Source organism: Acartia tonsa, chromosome 2 (assembly GCF_053477335.1).
Source record: "Acartia tonsa isolate MP-2025a chromosome 2, ASM5347733v1, whole genome shotgun sequence".
NCBI classification, from domain to species: Eukaryota; Metazoa; Arthropoda; class Copepoda; order Calanoida; family Acartiidae; genus Acartia; species Acartia tonsa.
Genome location: NC_137261.1, coordinates 13,318,226 through 13,337,619, shown reverse-complemented (window position 1 = coordinate 13,337,619; position 19,394 = coordinate 13,318,226). Strand labels below are relative to the sequence as shown.

Here is a 19,394-nt window from a genome sequence, read left to right as displayed (position 1 = left end):
ATGTTGCATAGAAATATCCCTTTTATAGACTACAATCACTGGTTGAAACGTTCTGACACTTAACTTAAAGAACCAACCAATCAAAATTGAATAGAAGTCCTCAAAGTTGTTGAGCCAACAAATAAGTAACCGTTATAATTATAAAACTTTCGGGACTAGTGTTATAAAAAACCTAATGTCCCCTTCCCTCCCTGATATTTCAATCAATTCAGTGACCAAGTTATATGAGAAAAAAAAATATCTTATACTAAAATGAAAATAGTTTTCCTTCAGTAATCTGTTGGCCTTTTCTTTCTCTTTCATTTCTTTGATAAGTCTATCTTGCTCACCCAACAAATCTGGCTCACTTTCATCAACAGATTTAACTTTCTTCTTATCCCTACTGTTTACATCATTGTTAGCTGGCCGTTTTAAGTTATCTTTGACAGGACTTTTGGTAGTGCCAGCTGCTTCATGAGCATATTTGGACGCTATTTTCATCCAGAGATGATTACTACTGGCCATTGCAGCAGCTACTTCCTCGGGCGCGGGACCTGATGACTCATCTGTGTCTGTACAATGAATAATGGGTAAAAAAGTGCTTATCAATCTATATAAATATAGCATTTAAAAGTGTAGGAGTTAAGATAGGTATACATACACTAATATCATATGTATGAAAAAGTCCCTTGCATTAACTGCTATTAAATAAGTGTACAAATCTAAGCAAATTGTTATAAAAGTTGCCAATGACTAAAATCCAATAATTTGGGCCATGCTTTACAAAGGCGTTTGACTGTAAACAATAAAAAAAATATTGAACAATTTTATAATTTAATTTTCCATCATTATGCCTGAATGATTATTAATAAATCCACCCGATGCCACTACTGGTGCTTTAGGAACAGGCTTGGCTATTGTGCTAGTTTTTTTGGTTGGAGATTCAATTTCCGACTCAACTCTTCCCCTTGCTGACGCGCTTATAGCTGAAAAAATATCTGTTGGTTTGTCAAGCTTCGTCACTTTTGCCAGGATATCTTCTGCATATTTATTCCTTGATATTTCATCTTCTTTTTCTTTTGTTACCTTTTTGAGCGCCAATATATCGCTAAGCTTATCAACATTATCAGCGTCACTAAAAATATTAGCAAAAAGATCTTCATCTTTATCTTTGCTTTTATTTGAAATTTCTTTTGATGCCAAAATATTTTCAAGTTTTGATACATTTTCAGGTTTATCAAAAATATCCGCGAATAGATCATCTTGATCAATTTTGGCAGTTTTTTGTGGTAGAGTGATTTCAGTGGTGTCACTACTGCTATCACTATCACTCATAATACTAACTTTATCATTGTCACTTTCTTCACTATCACTCATTACTCCTACTCCTTCACTCTCATGATCTAGGTAAATGAAATATTTTGTAAGAAATGTGAACAAACATTTTATAAAAATATATAGGTACCTAACATGTATCCATTTGAATTTATAAGTACTGAATCTAAAACTTTTTATTTACATTCTAAAATTGGAGCTTTGTCTTTGTTAATTATTTTGATTTTAAATTAAGAATTAAGTTAGAGTAAAAGGTTGTAATATGCAATATGGTTTTATTTGGTACAAAAGGTGTAAATCAATGTTTATCTTAATTTGATTAATATATTATTTTTGCGGCAAGCTTAAATTAAAATAAATCACATCTACTAACTATGACTATGAAATTACCTGAATCGCTGATGACCTCAACATCTTTGATTTCATCCTTTTTCTTGGTTTGTTTATCGCCACTCTTCTCAAATATTTCTAACAATGCTATTATAAGAGAAATAAGATAAGTTTTAGGTTATAAATAAAAAAATTCTTCATTTTTCTCATACTAAGAGACAGGATGTTTTATCCGTCTGTATGTAATGTAAGATCTCGTAAAGTAAATACCTATCTAGCTGTGTACACTTTTATACATGGGTCCAGTAAGATCTCGTAAGCTCCCGAATCAATCGTTCACAATATTCGGGGAAGTTAGATTAGTGTTGGCGCTGTATATTGTACTAGCGGTTGCGCTCCTAGCATTAGGAAAAGTAGGAAAATAGCCTAAATCAAACTTAGAAATAAAAATTAAATACCTAGCCTAAAACTATCCAGAAGAAGCTTCCATAACATGGAGAACTCAATCAGTTCAGCAGTATCGAAATCTTTAGCTATAGACAAAAAAACCTGAATACTTTATATAAAAGGAGAGGTTATAGAGGGAGGTAACTTCACCCCCCCCCCCCCTTCTGAGTAAGATACCCTAAATCTTACCAAATTTTAAAAACCGCAAATTTGTGTTTTCATATAATTATCTTTTCCTGAATGGTCCACTTTAGGGTTAGAAACAACATCATGTGACACGGCCATTTCAAATTTTGTCGCCGGTAAATTGATTGTAGAATTTTCTAATTTAGGTTTTTCTGAATCAGTGCTGGCGACTGACAAAGCAGCAGTTTCTTCTTCTATTATGTAGGAGAGATTAGACATCTTCATGGATTGTAAGAATATTTAAACTTAAGAAAAAACGAAACCTACCTACTCTAAATTCAAATTATTTAAATTTAACTGTAAATAACTTTTGTATGCTTAACTATTGTTTCTTTTATATAGCCAAGGTCAATGAAAGATATATCAATCTTTCCTCAAAATCAAGCAGTACTGTCGAAAGTATTTCTGTTGTTTTGCAATCCTTAGGAAAAGAAAATTATTTAAAATCTTGTTACAAATCCTTTTACCTATATATTACCTGTGCATGGTAAATATTTGCACCTGTTTTGGACCAAGGCATTCAACCCTACTCTCTACTAATGTAAAGTATCTGACATAGCAGCAGCAAGAACCCTTTTTAACGTCTTTAGTTATGACGCAGTGTTAGACCAATCCTTACTTCATATACCTAATCCATGAAAAATGCGATATCCCTTCTAATCCTGGCTCTTCTTTAATTTCTATTTTGATTATTTGTCCACCAGTTCTAGAAAAAAAATATATTGAAAACTTGATGATAGATGGATAAAAAAAATGCCAAGAAAAGTTTATTGAAGAGCCGAAAATGGCGCGATTGCTTAAGATTCTATGTATTAAGTTAGGTTTTAGTAAGACGCCTGCCATACTTAGTACATGTTTCAGTTCTATTACTTTAACATGATTTAAGTTAGACATCTGCCATACTTAGTAGGATATAGTTCTACTTATTGGGCTTGATTTAAGAAAGACTTATGCCTTGATTTAATAAAGACACCTGTCATATTTAGAATCAATTCATTAAGCTTGTTTTAAGTAGGACACCTGTCATTCATTCTATTCATTAGAAGGTTTGATTAAAGAACATTGTTCAGTTCAATCCATTTAGCATTATCAAAGTTAGACACCTGCCATACTTAGGACATAGTTAATTTCTAATCTAATTTCTAAGTTGATTTAAAGAAGACATCCTGTCATATTTAGGAGTCATTGTTGAGATCTATTCTGATCATTAAGCTTGATTTAAGTAAGGCACCTTCCATACTTCAGGCATCGTTAAAGTTATGTTATTTTAAGAAATTCTCGAATAGAAATCTGGGTCAAATTAGCCATACTTACTTGGAATACTTGTAGGTTTCATCCTTTGTCATCCCTGGTAGGGACATGTTAAGGATCTCGTTCTACTCGTTGAATTTATCCTCCATCCAACCAGCTACATTTTTCTTGAACAGATTTACGTTTCTGGCATTTTTCAGATCACTGGGGACAGCATTCCACAGTTCTGCTATCCTGACAGTAAAGAAGTTTTTACGAACTTCAAGGTTGGATCTAGGTTTTAAGATATTTAAAGGATCTGTTTGAAGTCTTGTGCTTTGTAATATTTCTCTATCTCGATATAGCACAATTGAAGTTTGAATTTCTCCAATATTGTGTGCTATTTTATACATTTGTACAAGATCAAATTTCACGCGTCTTTTTTTCAGAGTCCACATCCCTAACTCCTGAAGCTTGTCTTTATAATCAGTTGAAGTTAAGCCAGATATCATCCCAATCGCTTTTTTCTGAACTGCTTCTAATACTTCAATGTCCTGTAGAGTCCATGGAGACCAGGCCGAGCAGGAATATTCCAAATGAGGTCTTACATACTGAATGTACAGTCTAAGAAAAACATGCCTGTCCCTGTAATGGAAAGATCTAGAGATCTGGCCAAGTACTGCTCTGGCTCTATTTGCTGCTTCTTGGCAGTGTTGTGATGGTTTAAGTTTATCTGTCACAGTTATGCCAATATCTCTCTCTACTTCAACTACATCCAGCTCTGTGTTATTCATCTTGTATTTGTACTTGGGGTTATTTCGGCCACAATGCATAATTTTACATTTTTTAACATTAAACTCCATGTTATTTTGTTCCCCCCATTTTACCAGGGAGTCCAAGATATCTTGAAATTCAATAGCATCATTTCTGGAGTTTATTTTCTTAGCACCTTTAGTATCATCAGCGAATTTTTTCAAAAGGTCAAGATTCTGGGCATAATTGTCTAGATCATTAATATAGATAATAAACAGAATTGGTCCAAGAACACTACCTTGGGGGACACCAGAATCCACACTCTCTTCTTCTGACATTTCTCCATGTACACAGACCTTCTGACGTCTTTGATTAAGCCAAGACTGTATCCAATATAACACTTTCCCAGTAATGCCGTGGGCAATAAGTTTCTTAATTAGCTTGTCATGTGATAATTTGTCAAATGCTTTGCTGAAATCTAGGTACACAATATCAACATTATCACCATTATCAATAAAGTCTAGGATTTTATCAAGGAACTCAATAAGATTTGTTTGTGTTGATCTGTTCTCCATGAATCCATGTTGTGATTTATTTAACAGATTTTGCTGGGTTAGGTGCAAAGTAATTTTTTCCCTAATAATTTTCTCAAGAAGTTTACAGAAGATACATGTTAAGGAAACTGGTCTGTAGTTAGAGGGGTCGCCTTTTGAACCTTTCTTAAATATAGGTATAACCTTGGCTAACTTCCAAAGTTTGGGAATGTCTCCAGTTGTTAAAGATTTGTTGAAAATTATTGTAAGAGGTTTTAATATCGCCATTTTGAGGTTCTTTACTAGAGTGGAAGAAAATCCATCAGGTCCAGGTGATTTGCCAACCTTGAGAGCATCTATTGCCTTTTCTACATCTTTCTCTGTTATAGTAATTTCACTCAATTGTTGATTAAAATTTTGCTGTTGGTATTGGCCTCCATTATCTCCATTGTCCTTACTAAAAACACTGGCAAAATACTTATTGAAGATGTTTGCCATTTCAGTATTGTTGGTCACAACTGTTTTATCCTCTTTCACAAGTGGTCCAATATCTGATTTACATTTAAGCCTTGATTTCACATATCTGTTAAACTTCTTTTTACCTTTGTTTCCTCCTTCCTTTGATATTTTAACTTCAAGTTTCCTTTTTGCTTTTCTAATTGTTTTTTTCAGTTCCTTTTCAACCATTTCATATTCATGTATATTTTGAGCGGTCATTGTCTGTTTCATCCTTTTAAAATACCTGACTTTTCTTCTCTGTAGCGTAACAATGTTTTGATTCATCCATTCAGGTTTACCAGAAAATTTTACTGGACATTTTGGCACATTTTTAGTTACTATTTCATTCACGACATTTTCAAACAAGCTCCATTGGTTTTCAACATTTTTTTCACTGAGAATGTCATTCCATTTTACATTATTCAATTCATTTTTCATAGTATTGTAATCAGCCTTATTCCAATTAAGGTAAAAATCACGTTTTTCTTCACAATTGTTTGAGTAGTTTAGATTAATCATTAACATCACATGATCACTAGTACTAAGTGGCCCTAAATTTTCGATATTTAAAACAGAATCATCATTTGATAAAACCAGGTCAAGAATATTATTTTTTTTGTGTGTTGGAAAATTAACATACTGTGTAAAGTTGTTGTCAATACATGTAGTCATAAATTCATTACTAAAGTTATCACAGGTCAGGTCATTCCAATTGATACTAGGCAAATTAAAATCTCCAATAATTACAGTATTACTAGGGGCATTTGATACAATATCACATAATTTAGTAAGATTATCTCTGTTACTACTAGGTGGTCGATAGACTAAAATCACATGTAATTTAACATTATCTAGGATCACATTAAAACATAAAAATTGGTTAAAATCATTATATTTGTCAGAAGATAAAATAACAAGTCCATTTCTTGCATACACAAGTAATCCGCCTCCAATACCATTATTGGTGTCATTGCGATCCTGCCGCAAATCCGAAATCAAATTATAACCATTTATATTTAATACATTATTAGTGATATTATTATTACACCAAGATTCTGTCACTAAAATAATATCAGGTTTGTTAACAGAAGCTTCAGCATTAAGATCATTTACTTTGCTTAGAATACTCTGAGCATTTAAGTAAAGAACTTTTAATCTTCCTCCTGTTCTGTTATTGGCCCCTCCTCCATCAGATTTTCTTCTGTTTGTCTGTCTCTCCCTGCATATTCTGTCGGCGCTGGAAGCCTGCCCCCTCTGCCTCTGCTCCCTCCCCTGGCTCCACCTCTCTGCACACCTACTCCTCTCGTGTATGGTCTGCCTCTGGCTCTGCCCCTGGCCACGCCCCTCTGCTGGAGATTTATTTTGGGTGCCAGCACCAATCTCTTCTCTCCTTTCATTCCCACCACCTTCCATTCGAAGTTTAAAGCTTGATCATTCTCCATTGATTCATTTTTTCTCTGGGCCTCACTCCATAGTTCTTTCTCCTCCTCTCTTTGTTTCTTGGTAAGGTCAGGGGAAATGTAAACATCATAATTGCTAGTACTGTCTTTCAACTTTTTGCCGTTTCTTAGTAATTGTACTTTTTTAACATCTTTATCCACAAGGCCCACCTGTATAGGACGGCTATTGTCGCCTTTTTCCCCAAGTCTCTTTGCAAACTTAATGTCCTTGGCTTGTAGATTGACATCTATCTCTTTAGCTATATCACAGACTTGTTTAATATCATAGTCTTTTCTTGCCATCCCTTTCAGTTCTGCAGATCCTTCAGGTATGCCATAAACAATAACATTGCTTCTTTTCTCCTCTCTTTCACGAATTTCAGCAAAGATTTCAGCTTGAGAATTTGCCACAGCTTCCTCACAGTCTTTCTTAATGCTATTACTCTTTTCTTCACAGGCTCCAACTTTTACCTTCAAATCATTGTAATCTTTTTTTATGTCTGCAAATTCTTTTTTAATTTCGCCAAACTCCTTGTACATGAACTTTATCTTGTTGTTAAGTACCTTGGCCACCTTGTTGCAGTGGCTACAGGTCCATGAGATTGCATTGCCAAGTTTAGACTCCTCAGTCAGATATTTGAGCAGGTCAGGGCTAATTTCTGAACAGCCTGGGTGTGTGTATTCCTCGCACACACAACATTGGACAGAAGTTTCATTTCTTTTGAGGGTCTCATTACATACTAGGCATAGGTACTTCTTACTCTTTTCCTTGGTTGTCATTTTGAACCTGGCTAGTTTTGCTTCATCCACTCCAACAAACTCCCAACATAAACATAAAGTACATTCAACCCCCTCCCCTACCCTACCGAGACGTGATAGGTGCGGGGCACCCTCGCAGGTGTGTGAGAGAGAATATACAAATTAATCACAATAGTTATTACAAAATATTACAGAGTTTGGGTGCCCAGATAATTTTTTTTTTCTTCTTTTTTTTATCTTATTTTTTTCTTTTATTTCTTTTCTTTTCTTTTTTTTTATCTATTTTTTTTATCTTTTTTTTTGTTTTGTTTTGTTTTTATCTTTTTTGTTTGTTTTGTTTTTATCTCTTTTTTTGTCTTTTTTTTATAACTAGTATTCTTTTCTTTTCATATAAATACTGGGCAATCTTATCTTTGCTACAATATGCAAAATCTCTGTAATATTAGGTTTTAGGGTGTTAGTGACAACAGGAATACATATATCCTGTAATTATGTTATACAGATGTTAGTGGGTTAGACATATATTTAAGTTATTAAGTAATTATAATTTTAGACATATCATTTTACAATATTATCTTAATTATAATTATCCTAGGTGTTATATTTTACAGGAGGGTTATATATTCCGCCTCAACTGTTTCTCCAAGTCACTCGAAACTCAACATTTTTCCGGCCACCGCCGGGGAAGACATTTTTATCTCTTGTAGAAGTGAATCAAGCAATACTAGCTTGGTCGTTTTAGACATACATGCTGAATTGTCCATCATAGAATACATACCTACACCAATACCATACTTCAGATATATTACATTTTGGGAATAGTCCCTTTCGTGGAAACGCCCCTTGAGGAACGATTCGTCGTAGTTTTAAAATGGCTTTTGATAGGTTATTTTAGGTTATATTGGGTTAGGTGATTGCTCCACAGGGTTAGGCAATTGGCCCCGCAGGGTTAGAGTCCCCCGCAGGGGCTAGAAATAGGAGAAAAGCTACTATGAAAAAAACGAAGAATCGCACCTTAAGGAGCGTTGCCACGAAATGGACTATACCCTACATTTCTATTAATTCATGAGAACTCAACATAACAAAATAGGTACCTACTAAATAATAATTTTATAAAGGTAATTCCAAAATATTGAAAAACTATTGCTTACACAGAAACAAGATGAAAAGAAAGATAAATTGCTAACCTGTTACTAGTAATGTAATCATTAGAAGCACTCGGAAGTAGAATAATTTCCTCCCCCTCCATTCCCTTAACTATAATCTGGTTGGAAGGATCTCTCTCTTGTTTTACCCAATCACCACCTTCCTCTTTCTTAATAATCTTGTAAATTTCGTCCTGAGATGCTCCTTAACATTTGTAATTTCATCAGACTAAGCAGGGGTGAATATTTTCTAACCAAAAGAATTACTTCCCCCACCCTTCTAAGGAGTAATTTTTTGATTTTGTTGGCACCCGAGTTAATGGACGTATTGACACTCAGATAACGTGAGTTATAAAATATAAGCTCTGGAAATAAAAAAAAAAACTTACCCTGGTCTTCCATAGACATAGCTATGGCGAAACTAAGCTCTTGGTCCTCATCACTGATGAAAGGATAGAGAAAAATTAAATAATACAAAATAATGATGGATTTATTAATTATCCTTTTATACAAGTATTAAGCTTTAAATTTTGATAGTAGTTATCAAACTAAACCAAATGAGATTGAGTGGGGTAGGTAAAGGGGTTTTACCCCACTCAAACTTTGAAACCAATCATTTTACCCCACTAAAAAAAATTAAAATACATTACACTTACCCCCCACAAACCTTTGTAACCACTCATTTTAAATCCCTCAAAAAAAGCTTTGACGTTCTTTCCGTAAGGTAAAGGTGACATCTCACTTTCGTACATAAGATAATGTTATAGTAATTTTCAATTTATCCCTAGATATTTCATTTGGATCGTCCGGATTATCAACCAACTCTCTTCGTTCTCCAAGCCTTGAAATAAAACAGGTAGAAACTAGTGCAATTATGGCAAAATTCAAATGATCTTTACTGTAAAGAAGAAGACCTATGTCCTATAGAGCCCTAAAAGTTTCAATATAATTAAAATAAAGAGTCCTCTTAGGTACCTAATAAAGTATTATTTTTTGTTATATATTAAAATTGAGAAAAAAATTTGACTAGATGAAGAAGATTATGAAATATTCCATTTCAGGTATAAATAAAATACATACCTAGCCAATTCTTGTTCTTTTCTTTCCTTCAATTTCTTTTGCAATTGCATTTCCCGGATTTTCTCAGCCTCTTTGGCTGATTGTATTCCTATAGAAATAACAAGGACTAGCGGCTACGCCCCCCAGAGGCCTCTAGGGGCACTTAAAGTGGTGGAGGGTTAGACTTGACCTACCCCCTCTTTTTTATTTCAGTTTCAAAATAAAAATACAAAAAAATTATAGTGGTGATTTTTCTTGGGAGTGTGATGGTACCCTCTCCCAAACTAGTTTCTTTTCCAGGACCTATTAGACTACATTGTAAAGAAAAAACATGTCGGTTTAGCTAGATCCTTAGGTACAGACAGAGATCCTGTTACTTTTATATATTATAACAACGGCCGTTTTTTAACATCGGAGATATATACCTAAAATGTTAAACCTATTGAATTGGGCCTAACAAAATTCTCATGGTTAACTGCGTCAGTTAAGATAAAGTCAGGCAAAGTAATATTCTCAAATCAATATTTAGAAATACTACCTAGTAAAAAATCTACAAAACTACCAGAAATTATTTATTTTTAAAAGAGAAGCTTTACTATAATTAGGGTCGTTCAGTCCCTCCGTAGCGCTTGGCTTTTTTCGTTAATTTTAGTTATTGTTGTTTTCCTTCCTTCTGATTTTAGAGTTCTCTTTTTATGGATGTTTTATCATATTTTCCTAGTATATAAAAAATAAAGAAATCTTACCAGAAACAAAAAGAGTGGCAGAACCCGGATTAGAAGCAGCCTAAATATAAAAAAAATAAGTATTACATCATCAAGTAGTAATCTTAAGATGAATTAAAGTAGAAATCAAATTAACTAGGTAAGTAAACTATAATTGTTTCAAAATAAGAAAATATAGTTGAAAGGAAACATTTAATTTCCGAGATCTTTTGCTTTAGGTATACAAATATACATTTCTTTAGCGGTACAAAAACATGCGTTTAAAACATATTTTTATTTATTTAAGACCAAAATTTGTAAAGGAAAAGTATTAACCTTTTTCATTTCTTTCTTGTTAGATTTCAAGCCACCCAAATCTCCAACAAACAGTTGTTCACTATAACTACTCTCAATATCTTCTTTTAGAGTGTCCTGGGTTTTATTGTAATATCAGATATTTTTTAGATGAAAAAAGGGAGAAGGAATGAATATATTATTACTTGGATGTTTCACCAGATTATCATGTTCTCTAATAAAATGAAACTTGCAGCGGGCTAAAATAACGATCTGATCTGAAACTCATTTTAGTTCTCCGCCCATTCCATGATTTTTTTGTGCTACGATACTTATGGATGTTGTCATCCTTGATTTCTGGAAAAATAAGGTAAATATCTAATTCCTTGACGTTATCAAGAGTTTTCTGAATATTTCTGCGATGTTTCAATCTCTCTAACTGGAAACTAAATCAAAACAAGGATAACAATATCCAATAAAGGTAAAAATAGTTACCTTTATTATTTATTTATTATAGGCCCTTTTAGTCGGCACATAAAAGTAAAAGTATAGAGATGGGGCATGAGCTACATGAATAACTCTGCCCACAGGGTGGAGACTCTGTCCTGATTTTGTATTGGGTCTTTGAAATCAGCCAATAGCATCGGAAATATAAAAACTGCCAAGTTCCTGCAAAAGAACAGACAGCAATTTGCTAGGAGACAAAAAGGGTCTCTACTACAAGGGCAATTTAATTGGTTGAATTATGCATCTATACTTATTACTTATGCATTTATTGTTGCTATTTTACAAAAGATAACCAATATTTTAAATGTTTTATAAACATACAAATCAACAATATTCCTTCTTTTGTGGCTTCTTGATTTTCCTACCAGCCTACCTATTTAAATCCTTTCTGAAATATTATCTTGCTTAAATTGCAATATAATCAACTATTTACCTTGAAAAATTTTCTGCCTTGCTTGGCATTTGATGAATTTTGGCCCAAGAATTCTGTTTTCTTTTTTCTCGCATCTCACTGGAAAAACACACACAAAATAAGTACAGACCTGATGATTTTTTAAGTGCCTGTAAAAATCAAATCCCGAAAGTAAAAAAATGGTTTTGGATAGCAAAGCTATTTTACAAGCAGGAAATGTTCATACTTTTAGGACGCAAAATTACCAATCCAGCATAGATTCATTGTCTTTTAGCGAATTTATCAAATTTTGAAACTTCAGCGCTTTTGACAAAAATTGCATTATTAATGATATCATTTAACATTACTTTTTAATATTGTTGTTCTGATATTTTTAATTAAAAATTGCGTTGGGCTGTTAATGCTGCGTAAGTGATGTAAGCGCCTAAATTATTCATAAAAATTCCTTGATAATAATGTGAAACTTAATAAGATAAAATAAAAACGCCCTTCGCAAAGTCGCACATTCACATGCATACCTACTTTAAATTTACTTACCTAAGGACATCATATTTAAGATCTTGAGGTAGAGTTTTAAACTTGTCAGAATGTACATCCAGATTATAAATATCAGAGGTATCCACTCCTAGGTTTTTATCTTACATTACAAATGGAGATTGGATGTTATTGCGTTATTTTCGCCAGATAAAAATTTCACTTTATTAGAGTAGGTACATGATAATATGGTGTAAGATCCAAGTAATAATAAGACCATTACTTTAATTAGCACAACAACAAAAACTAATGTTAGATATTGTTCCTAGTTGATCGAGAATAATTTCTGTATCTGATTCTGAAGAATCTGAATCACTTTCTGGTTTTTTAATCTCCTGGTAAGATTAAAGATTAAACCTGATTGTGTATTAAAACCATTTGGAGTTGAGTGACCTGACAGAGTGGTATGTTTAAGAATTGCAAGTTTTAAGCACTTCGCTGGAAGCGACAGTAATAGAAAAAAATCACCAAAAGATATTTCTTCAAAACCAAGAATACAATTAAAACTCCATACTTTTGCAGTGAATGATTCATCACATAAAACACAAGAATATATTTTTGGACTTTTCTGAAAAATGGTTCACTTTAAGGTTTTCTCTCTTACACCAAATATAATTGCCAATGAAGACATTTAAAAAAACAGTTGGCTTTATGTCTTGGTCTTTTTTGTTGGTTAAAATTTTGTGCGAACATAATATACACTCTCAGCTGTTTGGCTGCTACCAGCATTTAAAGTTCATAGAATTGAGAAGATAATCGTTACCAGGAACATACAAAAATCTTCTAAATTAAGAAGACAAAATATTTAAATCTTTCCTTAGGTAGGTCGGGTAACTCAAATAAATCCTTTTCTTTAGCAACTGCTCTCTTACTACAAAATTTCAATCATAAAAATAAATTTACCTACTTTTTAGAACTACATTATACAATACATAACTATGTACTATAGGTAAAGTAAGAACAAAAATGAAATAGGTAATGTCCCTTACCACAAACATACTTAAATAATTTTTTTATGGTTTCTAATAGGTATAGATTAGGTTAAGGGACTATGCCCACTATATTTCCTACAAGTGATTAAGTCATGTTTTTGCTAAAGATAAACTTCTTTTGACACCAAGCTCTAATTTATCTTGCATTAGACTTTTTTTCTTAAAACAAATCGTATTGTAGACAGATTTCCGTGGATATTAAAATGAAACATGAAGGTCAGGGCTATCAAAATTAGTTGTAATTTCATAATTTTTTTTCTCAAAATATTCGTTTTTTAAAAATTGACTATAATAGATGTTACACATGATTTTTCAGAATGACTGATAATCAGTTCTAATCCAGGGGATATTAATCGGTTTGTAAGCCATACTGGAAAATGGAAATATGATTAAAATTCCTGAGTAAATTATGAATAGCATCAATCCCACCTCTATTTATCTTCTCTATAGCGTGGGTTTGTCTAAAATAAATACATATAATATGTTAAATTTCCCGCAATGGCTCCCCTCTACAAATCATCAACCTTTACCTCCCCCCACACTCCTCCTGCCCCCCACAATACACCCCTGACTTTAACCTCCTTTTTGAAAATCCAAATGACCTTATCCTTGTCGGTGACTTCAATGCCCACAACCCTGCCTGGAACTCCATCACCCTCGACCAATCTGCCATGAATCGTGGGGAGGCTCTGCTGGAAGCTCTCAATGAGAGCAGCCTTTGCCTCCTCAACGAGGATTCCCCTACCCGCCTTCCCCCCAATGGCCAACCTACCTCCCCTGACCTTTCCTTATGCTCTGCCCACCTTGCCCTTGATTTCTCCTGGCACACCCTTACCACCCTCCGTTCTGATCACCTTCCTATTCTCCTCTCCATTCCTGAAATCACCAGAACCCCCCGTCCTGTCAAAACCTTTCACAACTTCCATAAAGCAGACTGGGACACCTTTACCCTAGAAACTGAAACCCTTTTTGAAGACCTTCCTGACCCTTCCTCCTGCTCCCAAGGTGAAGCCACTTTCCGCCAAATCCTCCAAACTGCCTCCAAACACACTGTTCCTGCTGGCTTCATCAAAAATTCCAACCCTACCCTCCCTCAGTCTGCTAAACCCCTTATCCAGCAAAGAGACTCCTTAAGAGAAACCAACCCCCATGACCCTCAAATTCAAATCCTTAATGACCAAATCTCCTCAATAGTAAACCAACATTCCAACAAAAAATGGCAAGAAACCCTTTCCAAATCCGACCATAGAACAAATCCTTCCAAATTCTGGTCCCTCCTCAAGTCCCTTTCCGGCAAAAACAACTCCCCTCCCTCCAACCAACCCATTTCCTTCAACAACAACAAAGTCCACACCTTCCACCTCCACATTGCTGAATCCTTCACCAGTCAATTCACCTCTGTCTCCCGTCATACTTCCAACCCTTTCTCCAGAAAAATCATCCGTAAAATCCGCCGCCGTAACAACCTTAACAGAAACTTCCAACCTTTTACCCCTGCCCTTGTCCTTGAAGCAATTAAAAATTCCTCCAATTCCTCTGCACTTGGCCCCGACAACCTTAACATTCTTCACCTTAAACACCTTGGTCCAAATGGCATTTCCTACCTCACTAAACTTTTCAACCTCTCCATCTCCGCTGACAACATCCCTGCCATTTGGAAACTATCCAAAATCATTGCCCTCCTCAAACCTGGTAAACCCCCTGACCTTTCCACCTCCTACCGCCCAATCTCCCTCCTCTGTCCTGCAGCAAAAGTCCTTGAACGCCTACTCCTTCCCTACCTTAAACAATCCCTCTCCACCCACCCCTCACAACACGGCTTTAAACCCCTCCACTCCACCACCTCCTCCCTCCTCAACCTTTCCACCACCATTGCCAATGGCTTCAATCAAAACCTCCCTCCCAGCCGCACAACTGTTGCCTCCATCGACCTTTCCAAAGCATTTGACTGCATACCCATCCACCTCCTTCTCCAAAAAATCTCCTCCAACCTTCATTCCAACATCATTAGATGGCTGTCCTGCTACTTGCGTGGCAGGATGGCTTTCTGCTCCTATCAAAACACCAATGCCTCTCCTAAAATTGTCCACACTGGCGTCCCCCAAGGCTCTGTTATCTCCCCTGTCCTCTTCAACTTCTACATAGCAGATGCCCCCCACATTCCCCCTGCCCTCACCTCCTCCTATGCCGACGACCTTAACTCCTTCCACTCCTCCCCTAACATCCCCCAGTCAGTTGAATCCATCAACTCCCACCTCTCCTCAATCGCTGACTGGGCCTCCACCAACGGCCTCTCCATAGCCCCCAACAAATCCACTGTCACCCTCTTCACTCCTGACCGCAAGCACCAATCCAACCTCCATCCTCAAGTCCAAATCAACGGCTCCACCCTTCCCCTTGAGAAAACCCCTAAAATCCTTGGAGTTACCTTTGACACCTTTTTCAATTTCAGTTCCCATGTCTCCACCATTTCCTCAAAAATTTCCTCCCGCCTTAGAATCCTCAAATGTCTGGCTGGCACCAAATGGGGCCACCAGAAGGAGACTCTCCTTACCACCTACAACACCCTCCTCCGCCCCATCACCACCTATGCCTGTCCTGTTTGGTTCCCTAACACCTCCAAAAACAACATTGACAAACTCCAAGTCCTCCAAAACCAAGCCCTCCGCATCTGTACTGGTTCCACTAAAAAATCTCCCATCAGCCACCTCCACCAAGAAACCAAAATCCTACCAGTACGGAACCACCTTTCCCTTCTTTGTTCCCAATACCTGGCCTCCTCCCTCCGCCCCTCCCACCCATCCTTCCACAACGTCACAACCCCCCCTGGCCCTAGATCCAAAAAATCAACCCTTCAATCCATGTTCCTTCCTACTCTCCAACCTTTTCTTTCTCCCGACAACACCCTCCTTCCCACAAACTACAAATCCACAATCTCCAGACTCCACACCTCAGCTGTCACCCAAGCCATAAATTCTTACCCCCCTAATCCTGTCCTTAATCAAGCTCCCCCTGACATCAACCCCTCCGAAATCCAACTTCCCAGGCACTACAGAACCATCCTCTCCCAATTAAGATCCAACTATTGTCCTAAACTCCAAAGCTACCTCCATTCCATCAACGCTTCTCTTACCCCCAACTGCCCATCCTGTCCTGCTAACTCTACCCCAGAAACAGTCCAACACCTCTTTTCATGCCCAAATAATCCTACAAATCTTACTCCTATGGACCTTTGGCAAAATCCCACCCATGTAGCTGCCTTCCTCTCCTCTCATCCAAGTTTCACCAGCCTTCCTCCCCTCCAACGCCCCCCTCCAGAGCCCCCACCATAAGCCCACGCCCCCCCCCCCCCATCCTACTGATGACAACCCGGACCGGAAACGGAAAACGAACAGCCAAGACAACAACAACAAGTATTAGGTTTTGTGTCTTTCGTCTCAATATATTCAAATAACCTTTATTTACTCAGATATAGCAGCAATAAAATAAGGGAAAGTTTGGAAGAGAAGTATTAGGTAGGTACCTATACAAAAACATTGAGAATTTTACTTTTTACCTAGAAAACTTGTTTTTATAATTTCTAATAAACAAGGAAGTTACAGTCAATTTGATAGGTAAACAATCTAATGATAATTTGTAACAGCGATCAGTTATAAAGTAGAATGTACTTGTAGATGTACTACTAAGCATTGTATTAAATTATGATTTTGGGAGCAGTCTTAAATTAAATAAAAATATCTACATACCTTTGAAGTTTCTGTGCTATTGCTTGACTTTTCAAATAGTTATCCAAGATTTTTGCACTTGCTGCTTGAGCTTTTCTATTTACCTACAAACAAAAAGATCCATCAGATATAGGGTAGGAAAACAAAAAAAACAGCGAAGATTAATTCCCTTGATTTTGAAAGGTCAATTAAGATAAGGAATAAATATATTTTAGATGGATTGTAATAAATGTAAAAGTATAGAATAGATGCATAACCCAGACAACTACTTGGTTCAAAAGTGGGGACCTTTTTCGTCTGCTAGCAAATTGCGTTCTGTAATTTAGTAGCGACTTGGCTGCGATAATATTTCCGATGCTATTGGCTAATTTTTAAAGACCCAATCGAAAGTCGGCAAAGGGTCCCCCGACTCGTGGACATACAGTTATTTAACCCCTCCCCCCTCTATTCTTTAACTTTAATTAGATAGCTACCTTTGATTTTCTCATTCTACGTCTGATAAGTGTATCTCTCTTTAGTTGTGGGGGCTGACCGTCGAAGATAAAAACCGGTTTGATGCGATAAAACAACAGTTTACACACCCTTAAACAAAATATATTATAAGATACTAGTAAACGCGGGCTTGCAAAGCAATTTGTCTAAGATGGGTATTTAAACAAAGTAATCTAGGTAATTGTTTTGCTTTCCAGGTAGGTTGCATTTTTTAATAAGTACAAAGATTTCGTAACTCGGGAAAATCTAAAAGATTTACCTATGATAAAGACCAAGTAGATGGGCATGAGGCACAGCATTTCCAGTCCTAGGTACAATCATTTCATTAAAATATAGTTCTTACTGGTACAGGGGTGTATATTCTGCACAAGATCTATTTTTTTTCCCCTGCTACAAAAATTTTTATTTTTTCCCCCCTAGATTTTTCTTAAAAAGTAGGGGGGAAAATAGAAAAATATTTAAAGAACTCTATATTTTATTTATTTTATCCCTCCTACCACACATTTTTTTAGTTTTTTTAACCAAGGAGGGGGGCGAAATGGAAAAAATGTTTTCAGTTTTCTTAATTTTTACATTTTTTTTTCCTCCAACCACTTATTTTTTATTTCCCCCCCCCCCCCTGAGCCGGGGATCCCATGCAGAATATACACCCCTGTACTGGTATCTAACCAGTTGTATCATATTCTACAAAAAAAAAAAAAATTCAAACTCTGGCTAATAAATCAATCAACGCATTGAACTATAAATTAAACTGGCATAGTAAGTACGTAACTAAAGATTTATTATTTTAATTGTTGACTGAAAAACTTTGGGTACTTTAATAGTGGTTGGTTCTAAACCTTTCCACCAATATAAATGTTTAGTATACCTGTCCCTGTATCCCTTGACTGCTTGATTCAACCAAATTGAAATATCCACAGCCAAAATCTTGTTTTCTAGATAAAATATTTTCTAGCATGGCTATGAAACCAATTACCATCCGTGTGATTGAAACTAGTTTTTTCTTTTAAACGGATAGCTGTCTATAATTAATAATACAATACAATAAATAACTATTAACAAATGAAAAATGTATCTTATTTATCTGTCAAGATTAATGGAGCTAGCGTGCTCTTTCATTTGTTTTAGAAATGGTTTCGTCACTAGCCTTCATGGACTTTACTACAAAAGGGAAACCTTAAAATGGGGTATCGGTATATTAACCCCTAATCGATTAATCCCCAACGAAACACACTTTTTAATGCTTTTGTTGGATGGATACCAAATCTATCGGCCGTTGTCCTATATCCGAAACCCTGATAAAAATTAAAAATAACCTAAAGATTCAATGGGGACAGGTTTACCAACTGGTTCTAATAAATTCCACAATCCTAAAACTCCCATTTTAAATGCTTTAATTCACTTTATTCTGAAAAAAATAAATCATGTTTACGTACATTAGAAATAAAAATTGTACAAGTTTAAATTACTTGCATTGCATTTTTAATTAGATTACAGAATATAATTAAATACATCTACATGGGCCTAGATTTAAAATTAATAATTATAATGAAGTACAAGTACTCTAAACAATAAAGAAAATCAAATTTTGTTATTTAGAGTCGAGAACAAATGTACGTTTATTACATGTAGTTGGAATCTTTTTAATAATATTCGTAAACTTTGGAGACTTAAGTTGAATTTTGATTGGTTTATTATTTGGTTTAAGTGTCCAATCGTTTCAACCACTAATTGTTATCTACATAAGTGCTAATTTTGTGTATCATCATTGGTGATGTGCGTGAGTTAATCGGCAATTGTCTAATTTCTTTAAATCCTTGGTTAAAGCCTCTAAAACCAAATTTTTCTTTTAGTCAAAGTTTGACATTATTTCACAATCAGAAAGTGAATTGTTTACAAAGTGCGAATGCCGCGACTCTTTTTACAATATAAAAACAAGACGACAATATATCCATATAAGTAGCGGGGCACAAATATCTATAATACAAAGTAGCTTGATGTCTGTCCGTCTGTCCGTCTGTCTGTCCGTCTGTCTGTCTGT

The 19,394-nt window shown here is 35.4% G+C and overlaps 2 protein-coding genes across 2 annotated transcripts in view; both read right to left on the bottom strand.

The window, feature by feature from the left end:
* Window positions 1-8,224, bottom strand: part of LOC145305000 (uncharacterized) — a 45,849-nt gene extending 37,625 nt beyond the window's left edge. Inside the window, exon 1 of the mRNA XM_080146723.1 lies at window positions 8,187-8,224. The gene's annotated coding sequence lies outside the window, so the exon portion shown is untranslated. The remainder of the gene's footprint in view (window positions 1-8,186) is intronic.
* LOC145304984 (uncharacterized) lies at window positions 124-18,764 on the bottom strand. Its single transcript, XM_080146722.1, has 22 exons — window positions 18,670-18,764; window positions 18,222-18,288; window positions 17,613-17,660; window positions 17,335-17,443; window positions 16,883-16,965; window positions 13,537-13,597; window positions 12,964-13,017; window positions 12,414-12,482; window positions 12,148-12,239; window positions 11,632-11,709; window positions 11,079-11,137; window positions 10,734-10,831; window positions 10,440-10,479; window positions 9,715-9,802; window positions 9,421-9,475; window positions 9,024-9,078; window positions 8,677-8,839; window positions 2,933-2,983; window positions 2,330-2,473; window positions 1,705-1,793; window positions 834-1,382; window positions 124-551 (listed from the first exon to the last, which is right to left on the bottom strand). Exons 1-22 carry the CDS (start codon window positions 18,734-18,736, stop codon window positions 139-141), a joined length of 2,532 nt encoding a protein of 843 aa, XP_080002848.1. The 5' UTR covers window positions 18,737-18,764; the 3' UTR covers window positions 124-138.
* Window positions 18,765-19,394: the final 630 nt, after the last annotated feature.

Coding starts and splice junctions, on each gene's coding strand:
- LOC145304984 (XM_080146722.1), bottom strand. CDS start 18,736: ATGGGAGTTTTAGGATTGTGGAATTTATTAGAACCAGTTGGTAAACCT. Junction 10,832..11,078: donor GAAAACTCTTGATAACGTCA/AGGAATTAGATA, acceptor ACAATAAAACCC/AGGACACTCTAAAAGAAGAT. Junction 8,840..9,023: donor TATGTCTATGGAAGACCAGG/GTAAGTTTTTTT, acceptor ACAAATGTTAAG/GAGCATCTCAGGACGAAATT.